The sequence below is a fragment of the Acinonyx jubatus genome, chromosome D4 (assembly GCF_027475565.1).
Source record: "Acinonyx jubatus isolate Ajub_Pintada_27869175 chromosome D4, VMU_Ajub_asm_v1.0, whole genome shotgun sequence".
Lineage (NCBI taxonomy): Eukaryota > Metazoa > Chordata > Mammalia > Carnivora > Felidae > Acinonyx > Acinonyx jubatus.
This window is the reverse complement of record NC_069391.1, coordinates 91,301,184-91,325,515: the sequence shown is the minus strand read 5'-3', so window position 1 is coordinate 91,325,515 and position 24,332 is coordinate 91,301,184. Positions and strand designations below refer to the sequence as shown.

Here is a 24,332-nt window from a genome sequence, read left to right as displayed (position 1 = left end):
CTGATGTTGATTATATATCTCAGATCTCTGAAAATTTATAATTTAACACTAAGTATGTATAGTAACTCTCAGGTAATTAGACCAATAAAGAAAACACTCCATTTGTTGCACCATTTTTCCTTGGTTAGAAGGATTACTTTTAATAAAAGGCACGTATTCGTGTTGTTGGCAAAAGCACAGTATTTAAGGACTGCCTGGGTGGCTCAGTTGGTTAAGGGCCTGACTCTGGATTTCAGCTCAGGTCATGATCTCACAGTTGGTGGGATCAAGCCCCGCGTCGGGCTCTATGCTGAAAGCATGGAGACTGCTTAGGATTTTTTCTCTCTCCCCCACTGTCTGCCCTTATCCTGCTCATGCTGTCTCTTTGTCTCTAAATAAATACATAAAATAAATAAATAAATAAATAAATAAATAAATAAATAAATAAATAAAACAGTGTTTAAGCTATATAAATGTAGGTGATTTACAAAGAGTTTTATTTTACTGTTCTGTTCTTTTTTATTTATATTCTAGTTAGTTAGCATACAGCATGATCATTTGTTTCAGGAGTAGAATTCAGTGATTCAACACTTACATATAATACCCAGTGCTCATCCCAACAAGTGCCCTCCTTAGTACCCATCGCCCATCCCCCACCCACCTCCCTCCATCAACCCTCAGCTTGTTCTCTGTTGTTAAGAGTGTCTTGTGGTTTGTTTCCCTCTCTTCTCTTTTTCTCCCCCTCCCATATGTTCATCTCTTTTATTTCTCAAGTTCCACATATGGGTGAAGTCATGATATTTCTTTCTCTGATTGACTTATTTCACTTAGCATAATACACTCTAGCTCCATCCACGCTGTTGCAAATGGCAAGGTTTCATTCTTTTTGATTACCAAGTAATACTTCATTGCATATATGTATACCACATCTTCTTTATCCATTCTTCAGTCTGTGGACATTTGGGCTATTTCCGCAGTTTGGCTGTTGTTGATAGCAATGCTATAAGCATTGGAGTTTACATGCCCCTTTGAATCTGTATTTTTGTATCCCTTGGGTAAATACCTAATAGTGCAATTGCTGGGTCATAGGGTAGTTCTATTTTTAGTTTCTTGAGGAACCTCTATCCTGTTCTCCAGAGCCGCGGCACCAGTTTGCATTCCCACCAGCAGTGCAAGAGTGGCCCCCTTCCTTTGCATCCTCCCCAACACCTGTTGTTTCTTGTGTTGCTAATTTTAGCCATTCTGACTGCTGTGAGGCGGTGTCTCATTGTGGTTTTGATTTGCATTTACCTGATGGTGAGTGATGTTGAGCATCTTTTCATGTGTCTGTTAGACATCTGGATATCTTCTTTGGAAAAGCTTATGTCTTCTGCCCATTTTTGAATTGGATTATTTGGTTTTGGGGTGTTAAGTTTGGTAAGTTCTTTATAGATTTTGGATACTAACACTTTATCTGATATGTCATTTGCAAATATCTTCTCCCATTCCATAGCCTGCCTTTTTAGTTTTGTTGATTATTTCCTTCACTGTGCAGAAGCTTTTTATCTTGATGAGGTCCCAATAATTCATGTCTGCTTTTGTTTCCCTTGCCTTCGGCGATGTGCCTCGTGAGAAGTCGCTATGGCCTAAGTCAAAGAGGTTGCTGCCTTTGTTCTCTAGGGTTTTGATAGTTTCCTGTCTCACATTAAGTCTTTCATCCATTTTAAATTTATTTTTGTGTATGGTGTAAGCAAGTGGTCCAGTTTCATTCTTCTGCATGTCGCTGCTCAGTTTTCCCATCACCATTTGCTAAAGAGACTCCCTTTTTCCCATTGGACATTCTTTCCTGCTTTGTTGAAGATGAGTTGACCATATAGTTCTGAGTCCATTTCTGGGTTTTCTATTCTGTTCCATTGATCTATGTGTCTGTTTTTGTGCCAGTACCATGCTGTCTTGATGAGTACAGCTTTGTAATATAACTTCAAATCTGGCATTGTGATGTCTCCAGTTTTGCTTTTCTTTTTCAGGATTGCTTTGGCTATTCGGGGTCTTTTGTCATTCCATACAGATTTTAGGATTGTTTGTTCTAGCTCTGTGAAAAATGCTGGTAGTATTTTGGTAGGGATCGCATTGAATGTGTCACTTGCTTTGGGTGTTATTGACATTTTAACAAGGTGACTTTTATAAAGTCATGTTAGGATACATATGATATTCTTTGAAGATGGGCCATCTTTAATTTTGTCGTTTAACTATTATGCTTTAGCAATACTGTCATGCTGCAATAGGGACAGCATTTATCACTCCAAAATGGGAGATATTAAATTAGGATTTACATGTTGTATTGGAGAAGGTTTTCTTATTGTGGCAGAAAAGTTGAAGTCATAGGAAAAATCTTACAGGTTGGACTATATAAAACAGGACTGCTAGGCAAAACACACCATAAACATATGCAAGACATGATAAACTGTAAAAAAAAAAAGTATTTTAATTAAGTTTTTAATTTTAATTCCAAGTAGTTGACATTCAGTGTTATATTAGTTTCATGTATTCAAAAACAGTGACTCAGCACTTCCACGCATGGCCCTGTGCTCATTGCAACAAGTGCACTCCTTCACCTGCATCTCCTATTTCCTCCATCCCTTCGCCCACCTCCCCTCCAGTAACCAGCAGTGTGTTCTCTTTAGTTAAGAGTCTGTCTCTTGGCTTGTGTCTCTCCTTTTTTATGTTTATTCTTTGTTTTGTTTCCTGAATTCCACATGTGAATGAAATCATATGGTATTTGTCTTTCTCTGACTGATTTCCCTTAGCATGATACTCTCTAGCTCCATCCACGTCATTGCAAATGATAAGATTTCAGTCCTTTGTATGGCTGAGTAATATTCCATGGTGCCTGTACCACATCCTCTTTACCCCTTCATCTATCAGTGGACACTGGATTCCTTCCAGAGTTTGGCTATTTGTCAGTAGCGCTGCTATAAACATTGGAGTGCATGTGCCACTTCAAATCAGTATTCTTGTATCCTTTGGGTAAATACCTAGTAGTGCAGTTACTGGATTGTGGGGTATTTCTATTTTTGAGGAACTTCCATACTGTTCTCCAGAATGGCTGCACCAGTTTGCATTCCCACCAACAGCACAGGATGGTTCCCATTTCTCTACATCCTCACCATCACCTGTTGTTTCTTGTGTTGTAAATTTTAGCCATTCTGACAGGTATGAGGTGATATGTCTTCATCATTTTGATTTTTATTTCTCTGATGATGAGTGATGTTGAGCATCTTTTCATGTGACGGCCATCTGGATGTCTTCTTTGGAAAAATGTCTGTTCATGTCTGCTGCCCGTTTTTAAATTGGATTATCTGCTTTTTGGGTGTTGAGTTGTATCAGTTATTCATGTATTGGATACTAATCCTTTATCAGATATGTCTTTTTTTTTTTTTTTTTTTTAGTTTCTATATCATTTATTTCTGCTGTAATGTTTATGATTTTCTTCCTTCTACTATTTTTGGGTTTTGTTTGTTATTTTTCCAGCTCCTTTAGGTGTAAGGTTAGGTTGTTTATTTGAGATTTTTCTTCTTCTTTTTAAAAAATTTTTGTTTATTTTTATTTTTCATTTATTTATTTTTTAAATTTTTTAAATGTTATTTATTTTTGAGACAGAGACAGAGTGTGAGCAGGGGAGGAGCAGAGAGAGAGGGAGACAGGATCCAAATCAGGCTCCAGGCTTTGAGCTGTCAGCACAGAGCCTGACACGGGGCTTGAACCCACAAACCGGGAGATCATGACCTGAGCTGAAGTCGAACGCTCAACCAACTGAGCTACCCAGGCACCTCTCTTACTCATTTTTTTTTTAGAGAGTTCAGGGGAGAGGGACAGAAGGAGAAAAAGGGAGAGAATCTTAAGCAGGCTCCATGCTTCATGCTTAGCGCAGAGCCTGATGTGGGACTCAGTCCCATGATCCTGGGATGATGACCTGAACCTAAATCAAGAGTTGGGTGCTCAACTGACTGAGCCACCCAGGCACCCTGAGACTTTTCTTGCTTCTTGAGGTAGGCCTGTATTGCTATAAACTTCCCTCTTAGAACCACTTTTGCTGCATCCCAAAGATTTTGGACCACTGTGTTTTCATTTTCATAATTTTTTTTTCTTCTTTGATTTCTTGGTTGACACATTGGTGTGTGATTTTTTTTTTTAATGAAGCCTTGATATTCTTAATATAAAAAGACATCTTGTAAGTCAATAACAAAGGGGCAGATGTCCCCATAAGGAGAAGAGCTAAGCCCTGAAGCAGGAAGTGTATTAATACATTTATTAAAAAAAAATTTTTTTTAACATTTATTCATTTTTGAGAGAGAGAGAGAGACAGAACATGAGTGAAGGAGGGGCAGAGAGAGAAGGAGACACAGAATCTGAAGCAGGCTCCAGGCTCTGAGCTGTCAGCACAGAGCCCGACGTGGGGCTCAAACTCACAGACTGCAAGATCATGACCTGAGCCGAAGTCAGACACTTAACTGACTGAGCCATCCAGGTGCCCTGATAAATTTATTTTTCAAATTGAGTATAGTTATATTAGTTTTAGGTATATAACATAATGATTCAACATTTATATATGTTATGAAATGATCACAGTAAGTCTAGATACCATCTGTCATCATACAAAGTAATTACAATATTATTAAGGCTTTTAGGCTTTCACCATTGTGTGTGTTGTTAGCTGTCAGTTTGTCTCTGTAATATCCTTACTGTTCACTGTTCACTGGAATATCATGTGAGCCTTGGATTCAGTTTTAGATTTTCTAAGAGCAACATTAATAATAAGAATCAGAACATTAATTTTAATAATGTATTTTATTTAACTCAGCATATCAAAAATATTTCAGTGTAAAATCAGTGTAAAAAATTATTGGGGTGCCTGGGTGGCTCACTCGGTTGAACGTCCAACTTCAGCTCAGGTCATGATCTCACAGCTCGTGAGTTCGAGCCCCGCGTCAGGTTCTGTGCTGACAGCTCGGAGCCTGCAGCCTGCTTTGGATTCTGTGCCTCCCTCTCCCTCTGCCCCAACCCACTCGCATTCTGTCTCTCTCTCAAAAATAAATAAATATCAAAAAAATTAAAAAAAAATTATTAGTGAACTATTTTAGTCTTTTTTGTATTAGGTCTTCAAAATCGTATTTGACACTGACAGCACATCTCACGTCTACACTGTCCACATTTCCAGTGCTGGGGAAACACAGAGCTAGTGACTATTAGCAGCAGAAGTCCAGCACTTTGTAGGTGATTCATAAATGCACATCCCATAAGCAAACTCTCAAAAAGTAATCTGTTTTTTTCTCAACAGACTACCATGCCTGCGGGAATCCTGCCTCAAAATGAAGAGCCATACTCCACTTTGGTGAATGACAGTCCATATGCTGCCAACATGAAGGGTAAGTTCTTTGATACACTTTTTGACGCTTTGTGCAGAGTAGCGTCTAATGAAACAGTATGAGTAGACATGATGGAAAAGGCTCGAGGCCTCACACTAGAACCCCAAGTGCAGTCACTGCTTATGGCTCTTGTTTACTTCTGCCTCCCTGTTTTGACCTGTTAAAACTCCTTCTCAAAATCTTGAATAAGCGGTCTTTTGAGAAGGAATGTTGAAAACAAAGTTTGCCTCCTGCATTATCCTTAGACTGAAATGACCTCTTCCTCTCATTTCTAGCCTCCTTGTGAGGCAAGCTTTCTCTTCCATCCGTCGCAAGTGTCACTTCGAAGCAGGTACCCCTGCTCCTCCCAGTTTGTGTCTTCTCCATTCCATCCCACACGTTTGATTTTTCCCATGGTAGCCCTGGGAGGAAGGGTGCTGTGACGGGGACCCTTGCTGCTGTCGCAGCTACTAGGCTGGCGACTGATTTCCTGCCATGAGCCATCAGCCAGACGTCAGGTCATTTTTTTTGGCAAAACCTTTGCATGGTTTTGGTCCTGCCCTGTTCACGTTAGGGCTTCTGTATCAGGAACCTTGAAGGGCTTCCCCCTGCGTCAGATGAGGTAACGTACAGAAAGTAAAGAGGCAGGGGTCTGAAGGTATTGGAGTCCCGAACTTGCCGGGAATAATGGGCTCTGTTGACTGTTCTCTCGTAGGACTCTGACCACCCCACCAGGGGGAGCCCTCTGTCATCAGGAAACCAGTGTCTCCCTCCTCTTACTTGTCAGAATTCCCCTCTTTGTAGTCCCTCCTGCGTCTGTCTGCTCCTGTCTGACTCAGTAGGGACCGGCCTATTGGTAACCACTGTTTGTGGACAGCGTCTGAGAGCTAACTCACTGTTCGTTTCCCTGCTTGAGAAAGAAGCGCTATCTAATACAAGGGCGGCAGCGGTGCCTCCTTGCTGCTTCCTTTGTACGGCATGTTTTTTGCCTAAAGGACGCCCCAGCTAACAACCCCGAGTCAGACCTTTTTCCCTCTCCCTTCTTCTGTCGAAATGTCCCCTCTTAGCTGGTGTTTCCCATCAGGGATTTTCTTGGCTTCTGAGATGGGCAAGTCTTCGTCGTACAGGAGAGCCAGGTGACGGCATCCCTGACCGAGTCCCGTGATGTCCCCAGACTGCGGTGACAACCAGAAAACCTGATGTGTTTTCAGATGCCCTGGGGGAGGTCGTCATACCCATGTTGTGATCCTCTAGAGAAGCTGGTTTTACCTCTCCTAAAGCCATCTCTTTAATTGAAAATCTCGTGTATAAAATGTAGCTAATTTTTAATTAGGAAAAAGTCTGGAGAAATAAGAAACTTACTTTATATCTAACTTTTTTAGAGTGAGTCTCATCTCTAAAGGTAGTTCTACCTACTGGGTTAACATTGGGCTAGGAAGCATTTTTTTTTTAATGTTGGCTAATGAACTATAAGGAAATTTAATTAGGGGGTCAGTAAGTAAAGTATTTAAATTATTTTTAAAGGAAAATAGAAAGAAAACTCAACAAGAACTAGCTTTAGAATGAGACAAACAGATTTAAATATTCTAATTTTTGGAAAAAAAATTTGTGGGGAAATTTCAAACATTCACAAAAGTATATAGACTACTACAAAGATCTCTGTGGAGGTACCACTGCCTGTATGGGTGCCAGTGGAGACCCCACCCCCAGGGAGGTCCCCTTCCCCGAGAGGTACCGTCCCCCATCTTTAACAATTTCGGCTCACTCACTTCCTCTACTCCTTTCCCTGCTTCCATATTACTTCATTTCATTCCTTAACCATATCGCCATCACCATAACTAGAAAAATTTAACACCGGTCACCTAATATCCTCAATACCTGAACATCGTTCAGATTTCTAGCTGTCTCATAGACGTATGTATGTTTGTTTGCATCGGGATCCAACAGAATCCATATTGCATAATTGGTTGATATGTATCTTACATCTGTTTTACATGTGGATTTTTCTCTCTCTTTCCTTACAATTTATTTTTGAAGAAACCAGGTTTTTTGCCCTATGGAGTTTGCCACAATCTGTATTTTTCTGATTTTATTCCCACATTATTTCCTGTAAACTGGATTAGTGGAGGGATGTAGAGCCTGATCAAGTTTTTTTTTTTTAATTTACAACCATGTTTCATGGATGGCACTATATTCTTCCATCAGAATGCCTGTGATGTCTAGTTGTCTCTCGTGATGTTAGTTCTTTCATTTTGCAAGAATTTCAGACTCGTAGAAAAGCATTAAAAAATCCCTAAATGCTGTTCACCCAGAGACCCCCTCTCAAGTTTGGTCAGCTGTGCCAGTAACAGCCTTTAACAGCAAAAGGATACTTGTCATGTTTTTCCAGTTTCTTTCTGTGACCACAGTCCTGCCTTGATGTCTGTGAAACTTACAGGCCAGGTACTTTGCAGCATATTCCTCACTGGGGGTTTGTCTGCTGTTTCATCATAGCACCGTTAAGGTTTTGCGTTTCTGGCAGGAACATCACAGAAATGACTTCATTCTCTTCTCACGGCATCCCATCAAGTGACCCAGAACGCCATCTTGCCACATCCCTGGGGTGCTCAGTTTGGTTCCATCAGTGCAGTGGTGTCTGCCGGCTGTATCCACTGTAAGTCGTTCCTTCTCCCTTCGACTTCGTACTTGGTGGAGAGGCGCTGGGAGGCTGTGGGCACCTGGTCTTCACCCAGCTCTCTCCCAGCCCCGCAGCATCCGCTGGCGTCTCTTGCCTGAATGAAGTATTGTGGTGACAGATGACGGAGGGGAGGCTTCCTGACCCCATCACTGCTTCTGCATTTCTTAGCTGGCATTCTCCAGGAGCAGTTCCCCTTCCCCTTGGTTCATTCAGTTATTCTCCGTTCCGGCGTAGATCCTCATCTGTGCAGGGAGTGTACTCTTTCACTGTCCTTTGTTTTCGCACTCCGCTGTCCCCCATTGGGCCAGAAGAGCCTCTCCAGCCTGTAGCTGTGTCATCTGGACACGTCCCTGCTCCCTGCTCCCTGCCTCCTAGCCCAGCAAGGTCTTTGGTGTCCTCTTGTACCTTTCCTGGTCCAGCCCTGAAGTCACCCGTTTCTGCCAGGAGCTCTGGTTCCTTCCAGTGCGGAGTGGTGTTGGGAAACCCAAAATGTGTCCCCAAGCTCCCTGCAAGACAAAGCCAGGAAGTGTATGTTATAAGTGTGCATAGATATCTACCCACTTTTATACACATATTTGTTTTTATATATTGAAAACTATGAGTTCATATTGGTACTTGCTGTTGTCTCATCCATCACTGTACCATCATTCTAGCTTTTCCCCTTACTGAGTTTATAATTCCCTTCTCCAAGAATGAGGAACCTTGCTCTTACTTAGTGAGTCCTCCTTTTCATGACCCGTCTCCCAGCCCTGCCCTGCCATCACTTGCCTCCACTCGCTCTTCCACACAGGGCCTGTGCCCTGCTGGCTCGAGTGCCACAGACTCTGCTACAGCTGACCCTTGAGCAGGCGGGTTTGGACCCTGACCACCAGCACAGATGAAAATCCACATATAACTTTTGACTCCTTGAAAACTTAACCACTAATAGCCTCCTGTTGACTGGGAGCCTCACCAACACCATTGATTAACACAGATCTTGTGTGTTATATATTGTATTTTTACAATAAAGTAGCTAGAGAAAAGAAGACGTTATTAAGAAAATCCTAGGGAAGAGAAACTACATTTACAGTACTATATGGTATTTATCCAAAGACATCTGCTTATATGTAGACACATGGAGTTGAAACCCATGTTGTTCAAGGGTCACCTGTGGTTGCCTTCCTTCTGTGGGGCCTGACCTTTGCTAAGTAGGCCTGCTTTGTGGCTGTTCTTATCTTGATTATGTGTACACTTTTAATTAAAATATTGAGATAATTATATAGTCAGTCACATGCAGTTGTAAGTCATATACCCTTTACTCCGTTTCCATCAGTAGTAACATCTTGCGCATCCGTAGTTCAGTGTCCTGGCCAGGATGTCAACATTGTTGCAGTCGAGATACAGGATGGCACTGTCACTGCAAGGATCCCCCCTATTGCCTTTTGTAGCCAGACCCACTTCCTCCCATGAGCCTGGCCCGTGACAAGTACTCATCTGTTCCCACTTCTATGATTTTGTCATTTCAGGAATTGTATACAAGTGAAATCACACAGCATGTAGCCATTTGAGTCAGCTTTTTCCACTTGGTGTCATTCCGTTGGTGTTGTGTATCCACGGTGTACTTGTTCTTAATGCCAAGTGGCCTTGCCTGGTAGGGGTGCACCACGGGGTGTTTATCCATTCACTCCCCAAAGGATGACCAGGTGGTTTCCGTTTGGGGCTCTTGTGAACACACATGAGCAGCTTTATGTGTGAGCGGGAGTTTTCCTTGCTCTGGGGTTAGGGGTCAGGGGTCAGGAAGGAACTTCCTAGTTCACACAGTAGTCGCATGTTCAGTTTTACAGGAAACTGCCAAAGTGTTAACCAAAATAGCTGTGCCATTTTGTGTCCCCCAGCAGTGGACGAGTGATCAGCTTTCTCTGCTATTTCACTGTCCCAGCAGGTGCGTGCTAGTGTCTTATTGTGGTTGCTCAGCTCACTCACTAGATCTAGGAGGCTTTTGGAGATTCTTTGCGATTTTGTGTGCAAACAATCACATCAGCAAATAAGAGCAGTTTTATTTCTTTCCTTTGCAATCTGTATGCCAGTATTTCTCTTCTTGCCTTACGGTAGTGGCCTAGCACGTCTGCTGAGCAGAGAGAGTTCGGAGGGCCACTGGCCTTGCCTTCCTCCTCCCTCAGGGAGAAGACCGTGTTTCACCTTTCAACATGATGCTTACAGATTCTGGCAGGTTCTCTACAACAAGTTGAACCAGTTGCCCTCTGTTGTTAACTCACTGAGATTTTTTTGGTCATGAATGGCTGCTGGAATTTGTAGAATGCTTTTTCTGTGTCATTTGATAGAATTATTTTTTCTTTAGCTTATTGATATGGTAGATTTTATTGTTTTTCAATATTTAACCATCCTTACCATACCTACAATAAATCCCGTTGGCAGTGGCATATAATTCTTTCTGTGCATCGCTGGATTTGGTTTGCTGCTATTTTGTTCAGGATTTTGTGCTTAAGCTCTGGAGAGACGTCGGACTATTGTTCTCTTCTTTTGTACTATCATTGTCTGCTTTGGTGAAAGAGTAATCCTAGCTTCCTAGAGGGGGTGGAAATGTTCCCTCCTCCCCTGTTTTCTGGAAGACACTGAAAACTGGTGCTCATTCTTTAGATGTTTGGTGGCATTTTCCAGTGTCTCAGCAGTAGTCTTGTGCCCCAGGAGCCTGCAGATTTTTTATCACACAGTATTTTCGAGTAATACTTGAAATTACTTTTCTGCCTTCAAGGTGCTCAGGTGCCCAGACAGGTTAGAACAAGCACATACAATAATTTTCAAATAAGGTTTTCTCTGCTCATCCTGGAATTAGAGACCAGGGTCCCATACTGAGATGCGGGCTGCCGCCATCTTGACAGCTGCCAAGCTGGGGGGGTGGGGGGCGTGGGGCAGGGACAGGCAATCAGTCATCAGAATGGCGTGGTACTGGCATAAAGACAGACATAAACCAGCGAATAGAGTAGGGATCCCAGACAAAAACCCCTTGCATGTGTGGTTAAATGACTTTTGCCAAGGATAACGAGTCCGTTCATTGGTGTAAAGGCAATGTTTCCATCAGTTGGTGGTGGAAAGACCGGGTGTACATGTGCAAAAGAGTGATATTGGGCCCTTACCTTATGCCTTGTGCAAAAATTAGCTCAAAATGGATAAAAATCCTAAACGTACGAGGTGAAAGTATAAAACTCTTAGAAGAAAACTTAGAGGAAACTCCTCGTGATGCTGGAGTTGGCAATGATTTCTTGGCTGTGACACAAGAGCACAAGCAATAAGAGAAAAAAATAGGTAAATCAGACTGCATCAGAATTTAAAACTTCTGTGCTTCAGAAGATGCTGTCAGCAGAGTGAAAAGTCAGCCTACAGACGGGAGAGACTGGAAATCACAGAGCTGTCTAATCAGGGACTAACATACAGAATGCATAAAGAACTCCTGAAGCTCAGCAACCAGAAACAAACAACCTGACTCAGAAATGGACAGAGGACTTGAGTAGATGTTTCTCTGGAAAAGATACACAGATGTCTGATAAGCACATGAAAAGCCTATTTTAACTGTTACGGAAATGCAGATCAGAACCACAGTGAGATAGACTGCGTATCCACCCGGATGGCTGTTACCAAAACAAATGAACTAACCAGAAGTAAGAGGTGTGGGTGAGGGAGAGACTGGACTCCTTGCATGTTGCTGGTGTGGTAAATGGTTTTACTATGGAAAACAGTATGGCAGTGTCTCAACAAATAAAAAAAAATAAATATATGATCCAGCAATTCCACGTGTGGGTATATACCAAAAGAATAGAAAGCAGGGACTCGAGCAGATATTCGTGCATCCACGTTCCTACAGAGTTCGCCCCTACAGCGTTCGCCGTAGCCAGAAGTTGGAGACGAGTCATGTATCGTCGGCAGGTGCACGGGGAAAACATGGTGTGGCACATACACACAGTGGAATACGATGCAGCCTTAGAAAGGAAGCAGATTCTGACATCTGCTACAGCATGGATGAACCTTGAGGACATTATGCTGAGTGAATAAGCCAGACACAGAAGGACAAATACTGTGTGGTTTCTCTTACACAGGAACTACAAGAGTCAATTCCATAGGGAGGGCGCTGGGTCGGCCGGGGGGCGGGGGGGGGGGGGGGGGGGCGGGCGCGGAGTTAGTGTAATGGGGACAGAGTTTTGGTTTAGGAAGATGAAGTTCTGGAGATGGTTGGTGGGGACGGTTGCACAATGTGAATGTACTTAATGCCATTGTACACTGAAAATTGACTAAGATGGTCAATTTTATGTTCTGTATATTTTACCACAGTTAACAAAGGGAAAAAGGAAGGCACTCTCTCTTCCTCTTCTTTTCTCTTCCCTTCCGGAACAAATCCGTGTAAAAGCCACTGGCAGGGCCACGAGATGTGGGTGAGGGCAACAGCAGGATGGCGAGCGTGTAAGAAGCTAACCTGACTTAGGGAGTCAGAGCCTGCCTGGGGTTAGCAGGGCTCCTGTGTGTGGCCGGGTGGCCCCGTGTGGAGCATCAGAACACACACAGGGCCTGGGCTTCCCTGAAGGTGGTGGCAACAGCCGTGAGGGGAGAAGGGTCACACAGAGGGTCCTGGTTAAGGATGACAGAAAAGTAGAGGGGCCCTGTGTGTTGGATTGGAATTGATAGTACTAGGGTGAACTCAGTTTCCAGTTGATGATGCATGCACGTAGAAATAGACGTGGCTGGGGCGCCTGGGGGGCTCTGTCGGTTAAGCGTCCGACTTGGGCTCGGGTCATGATCTTGTGGTTTGTGGGTTCGAGCCCCACATCGGGCTCTGTGCTGACAACTCGGAGCCTGGAGCCTGCTTCGGATTCTGTGTCTCCCTCTCTCTCTGCTCCTTCCCCACTCGCGCTCGGTCTCTCTGTCAAAAATGAATAAACACTAAAATTTTAGAAATAGTGTGGCTGCAAACATGTGGAATGTGTGCATGCGTGTACATATTTTTTTTTAAGTTTATTTCAGAGAGAGAGAATGATCAGGGGAGGGGTAGGGAGAGAGGGAGAGAGAATCCCAAGCAGGCTCCACACTATCAGCACAGAGCCCAACTTGGGGCTCAAACTCACAAACTGAGATCATGACCTGAGCCAAAATCAAGAGTCAGACACTTAACCGACAGAGCCCCCCAGGCGTCCCACGTGTTCGTATCGTTTAGCTCTGTGTGCTGAGCAGGCCCGCTGGCGGCAGCATGCCCATAGCCACGAGCACACCCAGCACCCAGACTTGGTTCCTAAATGCTGTTCTTCACCCATGAACCCCCAGGCTCCGTGGGTCTAATCGTGAGGAAACAGACACATTCTGCAAGCTAAGCGCCTGTACTCCGCAGAAATGAAGGGCGTCAGAGTCCAGCAAAGACTTTGGAGCTTGCTCTAGAGTGAGTGAGAGACGGGACGGCGGGTGCAGCGTGTGGTTCTGATGCTGTGGCGTGGTTTGCCGTGAGCAGCACTGAGGTCACCAGGGAAGCTCCAGTGAGGTCTGAGGGATAGCGGCGACTGGTCACGTATCAGTCGTCATCTGATCTGGGGGAATCTAGAGGTTGTCTTTGTCGAAACATACGCTAAATCATTTGGCGTATTGGGCGGCATGTATGCAGCGTATTCTCAGACGGTTCAAGAAAAAATATTCTTTGTATTGTCTTTTTATTTAAGTTTGAGATTGCTTCAAAATAAAAGATAAAGTCTTTTCCAAAAAAGTTTTTAAATTGAAACTAAACTGCCCGACTGTGTGGCATGCTGCTGAGCAGTCCGAGACAAAACTCACGAAGAGGCCATCGGAGACCTTTGCTGGAACAACTTTCCACGGATGGTGGAGGCCAGAGGGATACGGGTGGAAACTGACACACGCAGCGGCCACCGCAGTCCACTTTTCAGAGTGTTGGCTGTGAAGGGGGACGAAAGGGCCTTGGAAGTGGGGGGCTGCGGGGAAGGGTCTGGACACAGTGACATGTGCTTGGAAAATCAGGAAGCCGCAGCCCAGGTAGGGCAAGTTTTGGAGAAGTTCTGTCTTCAGATATTTGAGCATCTTGCAGAGTCAAAGAGATGCTTCGTGTTAACTTTTAGAGGAAAGAGGCAGAGCCAGAGTTCACAGAGCAGGCGGCTAGGACTGGACGTCGGAAGACACGCCGAGCTATCCAGCAGCTGGACGCTTGTGACTCCTGCGAGAAGCGAGCCCCCTGGGGTAAAACTTGGCAAGCAGACACGGCGCGGTCGGCGTCCTGCCCGACTCCTGGATGTGACTTCCCCGGTGATTGGGGGCTGGGGCCCCGTGGATCTGCGGCTCTCACCACGCTCTTGGGCCCGCGGTCACGTGATGTTGTTCAAGTAGGAAGTTCCCAACCCTTTCTGAAACCTTGGATGTGAGAGAAGTGACCGGTTCTTGGGGCTCCACGTCTGCTTTAACCGCCACGTGTGGGAATTGAGGAGAGGACAGTGGCATTCTCTGTTGCTTCCTGCCCTCATCACAGGGCTAGACAGTTTCACATTTGCAGTGACCAGGACATCCCGGTTCCATAAACATTATTCTGAACTGGGGAAGGTCTGATTGCCCACCTGCACACAGGCCATTGGCCGGGAGATGGCCTGTTACGGCGTGGAGATGGGCACCCGGCACCCCCATTCTTCGTGCCTTGAGGGGCCGTTTGTGCGTTGGTGATGACAGCAGCTTGGGGCACAGAGGGTTGGTTGTGGGGATTATCCGTTATTGTTTTCCTACTTCTTGGAGCCTGGTTTCTTTTTAGACACCGCATATTTGGAAGTGAGGAGAAGGTAAGAATAGTAGCAAGGTAGGGTCCCCATGAGTTTATGTTTAGGGAATGTAGAAAACTGACATTTTTTTTTATTATGTATTTAGACAAATAGGTTGGCAGAGCAGTGAAAACAAATGAGTTATTAGCAGGTGAGTGGGAAGGCCCTTGTGGCAAATAAATTAGAACTGTGGGCCAAGAAGGAGCTTATGATAATGGTGTTTTCTCTGTGGCCACCAGGAAAAAACGCTCTTTACCTTTTAAGTGTCTGCTGACAGCATGGCCCTTCACAAATTACTCTGACTTTAAAAAATTCTGTTTTATATGTAACGTAAAATAGGAATTAAAAGTCTTTTTGCTTCTGTTTATCTAAAGAGAAGTCTTCTATTTTTTTTTCCTATTGGGGATTTAAATATTAAAATGTTATTTCTAAGCGTCTGAATAGTTCATCATTAGCCATCTATAATTCATCCCAATTATAAGTTATAATAATTTAATAGAAATAAATTCATAAATATAAATTATAAATTAAATTTTTTAGTGGATTTTTAGGTTGTACAAATATGCTTTCTTAATGAACACAAAAGAAGAGATCGGTTTGGTACAAGTATAGTATCTTCTCTTCCAAGACTTGGAAAACAGTTTCTTTTGAATTGTTGCATGATTGATTTCCAGTGACTTTCTGTGAACAAAAACGTGGTTTTCACAGGCCACAAATTAAGGAGATGTGAGATTTCTGAGGTCAGGGAGGCGGAAACAAAGCATCTCTGAGATGGCTTTCCTCGATCCTATTTTAATGCCGTGTTTCTCTCTGACCTGAGGAAAAAAACCTGTGTTGAGTTTTTAAAAATATTTCCCCTTCCAGTGTCTTCACACGTGGTTGTCGAAACGGGTGAAGACTCAACCAAATGGAAGTCTGAGCTTCGGTGGTGAAATCTGCTCACCAGCCACCTCACCCCTGGGGGTTTGCTGAAGGAGAAACGTGGAAATCAAAAGGTCCTGGGCCTGAAGTGTTTCTGTCTTGTTTGTAAATAAAGTCGGGGGTGGTGGCCTGAATGTCCGGCAGTGAAGACAGGAGTGGGTCAGTGGCGATGCACCTGTGTGTGCATCCCTGAGTGAGCGCCTGGGCCGGTGTGTAGAAGGGCAGGAAATGGCTTGTGGTGTGCTTCCAGACTCACCCAAGGCCCCATGCAGACAGCGGGAGGGGGGCTGTGAGGTCTCAGGGGACAGGCGGGAGAGGGGTCGTGCGGTCTCGGTGGGCGGGAGGGGGGCAACGTGGTCTTGGGGGACAGGTGAGAGTGTGGTCTTGGGGACAGGCAGGAGAGGGGTCGTGCGGTCTCAGTGGATGGGCGGGAAGGGGCTGTGTGGTCTCAGGCAGGACTGAGGCACGCTCCCTACCAGAAAGCCGTTTGGCACAGGTAAAACCAAGTTTTCAAACGTGGGTTTGGTCGCGATTTGGGCATTTTGCCAGCGGGTGGTTTTGGAGGCTGAGCCAGCCAGGCAGTGGTGCTGTGCTAGGGGAGTGGGGGTGTCCAGGCGGGCCCCTGGGTGGACCCCAGCACCTCAGGTGTCCTGGGTGAGCCTGAGGACGCGCTCGGAGGAGGGCCTGCACTCAGGGTTCCCCGGGCGTCCGCTCCGTGCTGACTCGTTCAGGTGAGGTCGGCCCACTTCTGTGGATTTCACAGCAGAGATGGTTCTTGAGAGAACATGTGAGCCGTCCCTTCCTTCGTCAGCTTTGTCCAGACAGGTACTGCCCTCAGCAAAGCCATTTTCATTTTTGGAAGTGTTGAGAGCAACGTCGCTTGCACCCTCGTCTGGGGATGTCCTTAGCGCCGTAGACGTGAGGCGTCCCCTACTCCCCTACTTGAGGCTAGAGACTTCCCAGCTGCTGCTCATGTGCCTTTCCAGTCCAGTGGAGCTGGCCTGCTGGGTCTCCCCACCCCCAGCTGCAGGAACCTGAACCCTGGCTCCCGCCTGTCCGCTCCTGTCCACTCGCACCGCTGCTGTCCCAGTAGGCCCCTGGTTCTCAGCCCCCCACCCCGTGAACCACCGCCTGGAGGCTGGCTCAGACCCCCAGCCCCGAAGAGCAGAGGCTGTCCGCCCAGCCGAGTTAGAAGCCCTCAGACTCCAGCTCACCCCTGGTGCAGCCCCTTGTACTCTGAGCCCTCCTGTAGAGCTCTGTGGAACTGTGCTTTCTGGTCACTCACAGTAAGACGTTCTGGGGGCCTCGGTGGCTCAGTTGGTTGAGCACCTGACTCTTGATCTCAGCTCAGGTCTTGATCTTGGGGTCGTGAGTTCAGACCCTGCGTCAGGCTCTGCGCTGGTTGTGCAGCCTACTTAAAAAAAAAAATTTTCTTTTCCATCACTGTATATGAAATGACAAGGTCCTGGCACTATACGCAGAGTAGGAATTTGGGTGCCAGCTTAAGCTTTTCTGTCTCTCTTACTGGACAAAGTCTGTTGGGTTGGGGAGTTAGGCGTGCACTGTAGAAGGAGCTTGCTGACAGCATGACTGATCATAGAAATAGAACAAACACACAAGAGCTCGTTTCTCTGTGCACGTGGCTGAAACACCACCTGGAGAGACAGAGAGACGCAGAGAGACGGGGCAGGCGCAGCCCACATCCCCGAGGGAGGAGGCGGACATCAGTGCTGGATTGTCTGTTCTCAGCTTGAAGCCTCCTCCTCACCCAGCTCCTGACAAGAATGTGGTACTTAGTGAATTTTTGCTGCACGCCTCCACCAGGACATTCCTGAAGCATTGTCCTCACCCCCCCCCCGCCCCCCCCCCGCAGTCAGTGACAAAAGGCACAGAATTGCATCTGTGAGTTTCTGAGAGGCCTGGCTGTTGTCTCAGCCCAATAAAGGCATGACCAGGGATTGCGTTGTCACGTCCTGAAAATAAAAATACGAAAGTAAAGGTCTTCTGATTAAGACATCAGCGCTATACACGTCTTTATTTGTTCTGTCCCAGTATTTTTTAAAAAGTTCGATCGAGAAAATTACAGGGGGCTTTGGTTTTGAAGAACTGAATGGTGTTTTTATAACGTCACGAGCTGTACTGCGAATCCTTCATTATGGTTCACTTCTCTGCCCTGTGCACAGAGGAGTGGAAACGGAAGGGTTTTCAGAACGTTCAGAGAATAGATACGAGAAGAACAGCAGAATTTAAACCTTTTAAAGTGTGTATAAAAGGCAGGGTTTGTGTCATGAACACATTTTTCTTAATTCATCACAATGTGTTGTTAGATGCAATTCTTTGATCTGTCAGGACTTCCAGCTGAGTCTGAGAAAAAAGAGACTCGTTACAACTTGGGTATATAATCTACTGAAAATACACGTTCCTCTTCCCCCTGCTCCAACAATCCCTCCAAACTGCAGTCCATTCATGTGGGATTTCGAGGATGCAGCTCTGAGTGGGAATCAGTAGTTTCTTTGTTCGTCACCGTGGCAACAAGCCCGCCTATCCTGAGCGGCTGGTGGATCTCGCAGGCTGATCGCAGGCTGGTGCTCTGGGCTCAGTGAGTGAGTTGGTGGCAGAGCAGGCTGGCGCTGCCATCCCCGGCCATGCAGGACCTGCCCCGGCGGGGCTCTGCCCTGCCCTTCCTCAGCGCCTTCCTGCAGGGCCGCCGGCACTCGGCCTCGGACCCTGTCCTGCAGCTGCAGCAGGGCCGCCGGGGCTCCGCCGCCCAGACGCTGTCCTCGTCCTCTCTGCAGGTGATGGTGGCCGTGGCCTCCGTCCGCCGCGCCGACAGGGACTCAGCGTGCCTCCAGAGAAAAAGTAAAGTTCTTTTCCTTCTTTCAGATTGCCACAGCTTTGAGTATGAACTGAGACTGCAGGTGGCATGCTGTGTTGAGACCGTCTAGGTTTTGACAGTTAATTCTGCGTTCCGCTTTTTACCGTCTGTTGCACTCAGGGCTTCAGTGGACATGGAATAGGAGATAAAGTGATCGGATGTTTTGTGCTTTTTCACGAAAACATAATTTTTGAAAAAACCCATGCCCTTGTAAAAGATCTGCTTTTACGGTTTCTTCTTCTTCGCCACCAGTGTGACACGTGGAGGTGATCATGTGCGAGCGCCTCTTCTGTGTTGGGAGGTCCTGCTCTTAGAGCACAAGGCAGCGGTTTCACTGTGGCAGAATGAGGGGGTGCAGCAGGAACGTCGTCTCCAATCCTGGAGGGCGTTCTCACGCTACTCTTCCATCTGGAGACTGGGTTTTGAATCTTCCCTTCCGTGTACATTCTAGGAAATCCAGGGCGTCCAACGCCAAAGTACACAAAGGTCGGAGAGCGGCTGCGACATGTGATTCCTGGACACGTGGCCTGCTCCGTGGCGTGTGGCGGCAGAGCTTGCAAGTACGAAAACCCGGCGCGCTGGAGCGAGCAGGAGCAAGCCATTAAGGGGGTCTACTCGTCCTGGTGAGTGGTCCTGGGCACCCGCGCTGGGCGGTGGGGCTGTGCAGCCTGCGGGCCTGGCAGCTCCAGCAGCGGTGTGAAACCTCGTTTCCTCGTCGGTGAGATGGAAATAATAAAATCACCCCATAGCGTTTTTTTAAGCAAGTGAAATGACGTGTGTAAAGTATCTTAAAGAAATGGTGACCGGGGAGGTCTTACATGTCAGAAGTTACTGGAAATAATGGATTCGGCTCTAAGTTTGAGAAGTTACAAGGTGCGTGTGTGGTTTCCTGGTCTGACGCAGGTACCGTTGGCCTCCTGTTTGCTCCCGTCTGCCGCGTGAAAGGGCGCGCGTGGGTGCACACGCTGCCCATCTGCCTCAGTGGGGAGCCGTGCGCCATGTAGGCTCAGGATGGCGTAAGGCACACGCCTCGTGCGAAGTACGGGATGTGGCTGGCTCAGCATTCGGTCATACCGCTTTCTGTTCTTAACAGTAAACTCTCAAGTATGCCTGCTTTGATGTAGTGATACCTCTGAAAACGTGTGGTAATCAAGCCACATCATGTCTGAAACCCACTAAGAGTTCACCGTTTAAAGAACTCTAGCAGTGAGTCATTTCTTGCAGCGGGAATCCCGCTTCCAGGTCAGACGTTTGTCGACCCGCTTACCTGACTGCACCCGCGCTCTTGCGTCCTGGGCTTGCTGGTATGCGTGTGGTGGTGGAATCGGGTCGGCTGTCCCCACTGTTCCCCACAGATTGCATTCCAGCCTGAGGAGTGTTGTGAGAAAGCAAACAGTGTTCCTGAGATGTGGTCGGACCCTAAATTTCTAATAATGCAGCTCGAGGCCCCATTAATATTTTTGTTTCACTGTTGACTAAGCCATCTGAGTCTTTCACCTCTGATGCTTTCATGGTCCTTCTGTCCTCGCCTTGGTCTGACTCCTGCTGAATTTGGGGGGTCCCCGTTAAATGTCAGGACTCGCCCTGGGGGAGAGTTGCGGTATCCTTCTGGACCCTGATCAGCTCAGCCGACGTCTCTGTTACTGCTCAGGTTCATGTGGCCCACAGCCCCTGATGGACTGCCCGGTGTTTCTCACCAGAGCCCTAAGCAGGATCCGCTGTCTGTCGGGCCTCTGTCCATTCGTACTTTCCATAAAAGTCCATTCGTCTACAGGCCAGGCGCTCTGCTAGACACTGTCACATTATAATGTCATCTTCATGAAGCGCTGGAAAAGTAGACATTGTTAATGTCCTTTTAATGATGAGAGGATTGAGTCCGGAGCAACTAAGTAATCTACTACTTAGCTAGAAAGCAGAAAAGCCAGCGTTTGAAACCAGACCCGGCTGACCCCAAAGCCCAGATGTTTCGCTAAATCACAATAAGTCGGCATTTATTCATAACCACTCGCCAGGATTTGTGCTAAAGACTTTACACCCACACCTTGTCGAATTGTCGTGCCAACCCCACGAGGCAGGCGTTATCCCTGCCTCACACAACGGGTGACTGGGGGGCAGAATTGCCTTTGATGCCCGATGAGGTGGCTCTGTCACGTCTGCTAGAATCTCATGAGAGTCCTTGAAAACACTCTGCTGCAGTCCACAAATACTTTACGTCCTGGAATTTTTTCCAGGCTTTCAGGGTCTCTTAGAGCCCTAATTGTGATGCAAAATTGAACCCAGAGCTGTATAAGAAAATTGTTCTACAACTGTTGAAATCGTAGAAAAAAACAGGGACTTGATAACTCGTTCTCTCAGTACTTAGAGCTAGAACGTTCCAGGTTTTGTGCATCTCACCAGCCCCGTCCTCCCACCTCAGGGTCACTGACAACATCTTGGCCATGGCTCGCCCGTCCACTGAGCTCCTCGAGAAGTACTGCATCATCGAGCAGTTCCGAAGGTAAATGCTGCACGCTGACACACTTCGATAAGCCAGCTCGCGTCTTCTTGTCTGTCACTTTTGACTTCAAATAGTCAAAGAGTAGGCAGTGAAGGGCTTCTTTCAACTAGGAAGTTAAGGTTTTGAGAGTTATTAGTAATGTTTATTAATGCCAAAAGATGGTTGATTTTTTTAAAACTCTAGCTCTCAATATGGTAACTTCTTTCTTTTCTCCGGTAAGCCATGGCATAAAAACAATCATCAACCTGCAGCGCCCTGGGGAGCATGCCAGCTGCGGGAACCCCCTGGAACAAGAAAGTGGCTTCACGTATCTTCCTGAAGCTTTCATGGAGGCCGGCAGTAAGTCCCCCACTTCCCCTCCGTGAGTTACCAAGGACAGCACCCAGGCTCTCGCCCACTCCGCTCTTGGGTCAGAGGGTGATGGAATGAACGAACGCTTACTGTAGGCTCCCAACGGGGGAGATGAGCTGATTGATTCTAGACAATGCGACCATTCTTCTCTGGCGTTGCTGTTGAAAGTACAGGATTTCTTTTGTCCCGTGCGAGCGATCTTGGGACGAGCCCTGTAGAAACAAAGCGTGCATGAATTGCCATCGTAGTGCGCCAGACCTGTCCTACCCATCCGTCCCATCCCGTGGTACTGCTCTCTGTTCCGACTCAGACCACACGGCTTACTCATGGCAGCGGGACTGGAACACAGCACTCACTCATGCTGTTACTGAAGCCCGACTCTGCCCCTGGGTGGTACTCAGGGGTTCTTTACTGGGCAGTCCCAGGAGCCCAAGTCCGGGAGCCTAGGGATGGGGTCACTCAACACGTGCCATTCTCACCAGGCTGGAAAGGACCAGCCCAGGCCACTTTGGGGACTTGTTTCTAAGAAGCGTGTGCCTCGCTTTTTTGTCTCCACCAGGTGGAAAATCTGTATGCACCCAGCTTGTGCCACTTGCCAGTCCTTTAAACGCATTTCCACGCTTGAACAAGATGGCGTGCTGTCCTTCTGTGGCTGAGTAATTTGGGTGAAGGTCGTGGCCTTTATTAATCTGCAGTCCTGTTTCTCCTTAATTGTTTCTGGCTGAGTTTTAGCAGGAAATGTCTTGAGTAATAGAGAATGTGCTTTGTAAGAAATGCAAACAGTAAATTTACCGGAAATACAAAGAACCTATTATTTTAGCCTCCGCATGAGGTGCAGCCAGCCTGCCTCACAGCTGTGCGCTTTTCACGAATCCACGCGCTTCCTTCACACGGCTGCTCACGTACTGTCCTTTATGTTGATTTTTCTTCTCTGTTCTCTGTTTCATTGTCCAGTCTATTTCTACAATTTCGGATGGAAGGATTACGGTGTGGCATCGCTTACCACTGTCTTAGACATGGTGAAGGTGACGACATTTGCCTTACAGGAAGGGAAAGTAGCCATCCATTGTCATGCAGGGCTTGGTCGAACAGGTAAATTCTAGGAAGTGGACTTACTGTCTTAGAGCATATCTAAACCTGGACAGAGCGATGCTTCCTAATACGAGGAGAGAAGAGAAGTAGTTTTCAGAATCCTGTCGGAGTTTTGGATTCAAATGAAAGAACCCACTGAAAGAAATTTGAACTATCTTTGGAAAAGACAGTTTCAGTGACCATTTATTTGTGAGAGTATTTTTGAAAGACCTAGGACTGAAAACTCATCATATTTAGTAAACAGATGGGTTTCCACGGCTCACTAAATGATCCGTCTGGTTTTTCTTCTTCAAAGGAAAAAAAAAAAAACCCAACACTTTAATAGTTAATGTATTTTAAAAATGGCATTTTCCTTAACCAAAGTAATGAGAATAGAAAGCATTGTTTTATTTGGTGTGCTCTAGGCATTTTACACTTTTGTTTTTTTAAGTCTTGGGCAACAACGTGCACGTTGAAGGAGGTTAAGTAGTTTGCTACGCTGAGTAAGTGGCAGAGCCAGGATTTAAATTCAGGGCTGGAAGGATTTGGGTGGTGACGGGAGTCTATCTGTGCTTCAAATTCTATGTAAAAATCAATGATTTTACTTAAAAATGCAGCAAATCTCAGTGTAGTGCTGATACTATTACAAAAGCAAATACCGTAAGGTTAGAATCTTAATTGTAGCCTGGTCCAAGCAGACACCTGAGCTGTGCGCCAGCCCCCGGGTCTCCACGTGCCTGGGAGCATTGGGAGGGCAGGGGCTCTGTCCTGCTTGCTTAACAGACTTGGCGAACCACACACATGTCTTCTGATTTGCCTTTTATCTTGATATTAGTCAACTGTTATTGTTGGATTAATTGATCAATTATCACCAGTATGTTATTCATTTTAATTTGATATTAATTAATGCAAATGTATAATGTTTGTAATGTTAAGTTTGTTTTCTTTAATAACAAGTACTTACAGAATAAAGTTATATCTTGGTTTGGAGAAAAGTACTATTAGTATAAACGAAAAGTCCAGAAATAGACTGAATATGAATAATAATCCCCAGGCAAAAAATACCCAGAAAGGAAAAATGCCAGGCTGGGGATGTGGCAACTACTGATGGCAAAGCTGGCAGGGGTGGGAAGGAAGTGTGCAGGGAGGGGTGATAACGGAGGGATTGTGGTCCAGCCTCTGATCCTCCTGTTCCCCAGCCCCACGGGGACCACATCAAATCCACGGCCTGCTTTCTGCTCTGAACACCCTTAAAATATCCCATCCAGTCAGTCCACACACCTTGGTGGACCTTCCCCTCACATCTCCCTCATCCCCTCTCACTTCCTTGTCCCCCTCACCACAGTCTCCCTCATCCCCCCGCCATACTCCCCCTCACCCCCCCACCACACTCCCCCTCGTCCCCCCATCCCCTCACCACACTCCCCCTCGTCCCCCATCCCCTCACCACACTCCCCCTCGTCCCCCATCCCCTCACCACACTCCCCCTCGTCCCCCATCCCCTCGCCACCTCCCCCTCATCCCCCCATCCCTTGCCACACACTCTCTTGGTCCCCCTCACCCTCTCTCACTCCTGCATCCATCCCCATCACCCACACTGTCCTTCTCTGGGTAGAGAGATGACTGGATTCTCAGGGGAAGACGTGACATACAGACAGGGAATAAACACTTGTACAAGAAGTCAGTAAGTTATAGTGGCTCTTAAAATAATTCTTAATATGCTTTCCTAACACATACTCAAATTTTAAATCTTAAAGAGTGATAACTAAACGATAACCTTCTTCATACC

The 24,332-nt window shown here is 46.3% G+C and overlaps 1 protein-coding gene and 1 long non-coding RNA gene across 15 annotated transcripts in view; one reads left to right on the top strand and one right to left on the bottom strand.

The window, feature by feature from the left end:
• The window catches only part of PTPDC1 (protein tyrosine phosphatase domain containing 1), a 72,082-nt gene that overhangs the window by 37,327 nt on the left and 10,423 nt on the right, over nt 1-24,332 (top strand). For 10 of the 14 annotated variants that reach the window (XM_053205397.1, XM_053205403.1, XM_015083907.3 and 7 more), the window contains 5 exons: nt 5,297-5,384; nt 19,076-19,247; nt 21,041-21,121; nt 21,342-21,460; nt 22,427-22,564. In XM_053205397.1, the coding sequence (XP_053061372.1) occupies nt 5,297-5,384; nt 19,076-19,247; nt 21,041-21,121; nt 21,342-21,460; nt 22,427-22,564 (598 nt within the window). Of the gene's footprint in view, nt 1-5,296; nt 5,385-15,692; nt 15,824-18,259; nt 18,609-19,075; nt 19,248-21,040; nt 21,122-21,341; nt 21,461-22,426; nt 22,565-24,332 lie in introns of those variants that run through there. The other 4 variants (XM_027041249.2, XM_053205396.1, XM_053205406.1 and 1 more) reach the window with 4 other exon arrangements.
• Nucleotides 17,985-23,873, bottom strand: LOC113594282 (uncharacterized). Its single transcript, XR_003414647.2, has 2 exons — nt 21,563-23,873; nt 17,985-21,227 (listed from the first exon to the last, which is right to left on the bottom strand). It is a non-coding gene; the product is annotated as an uncharacterized LOC113594282 (long non-coding RNA).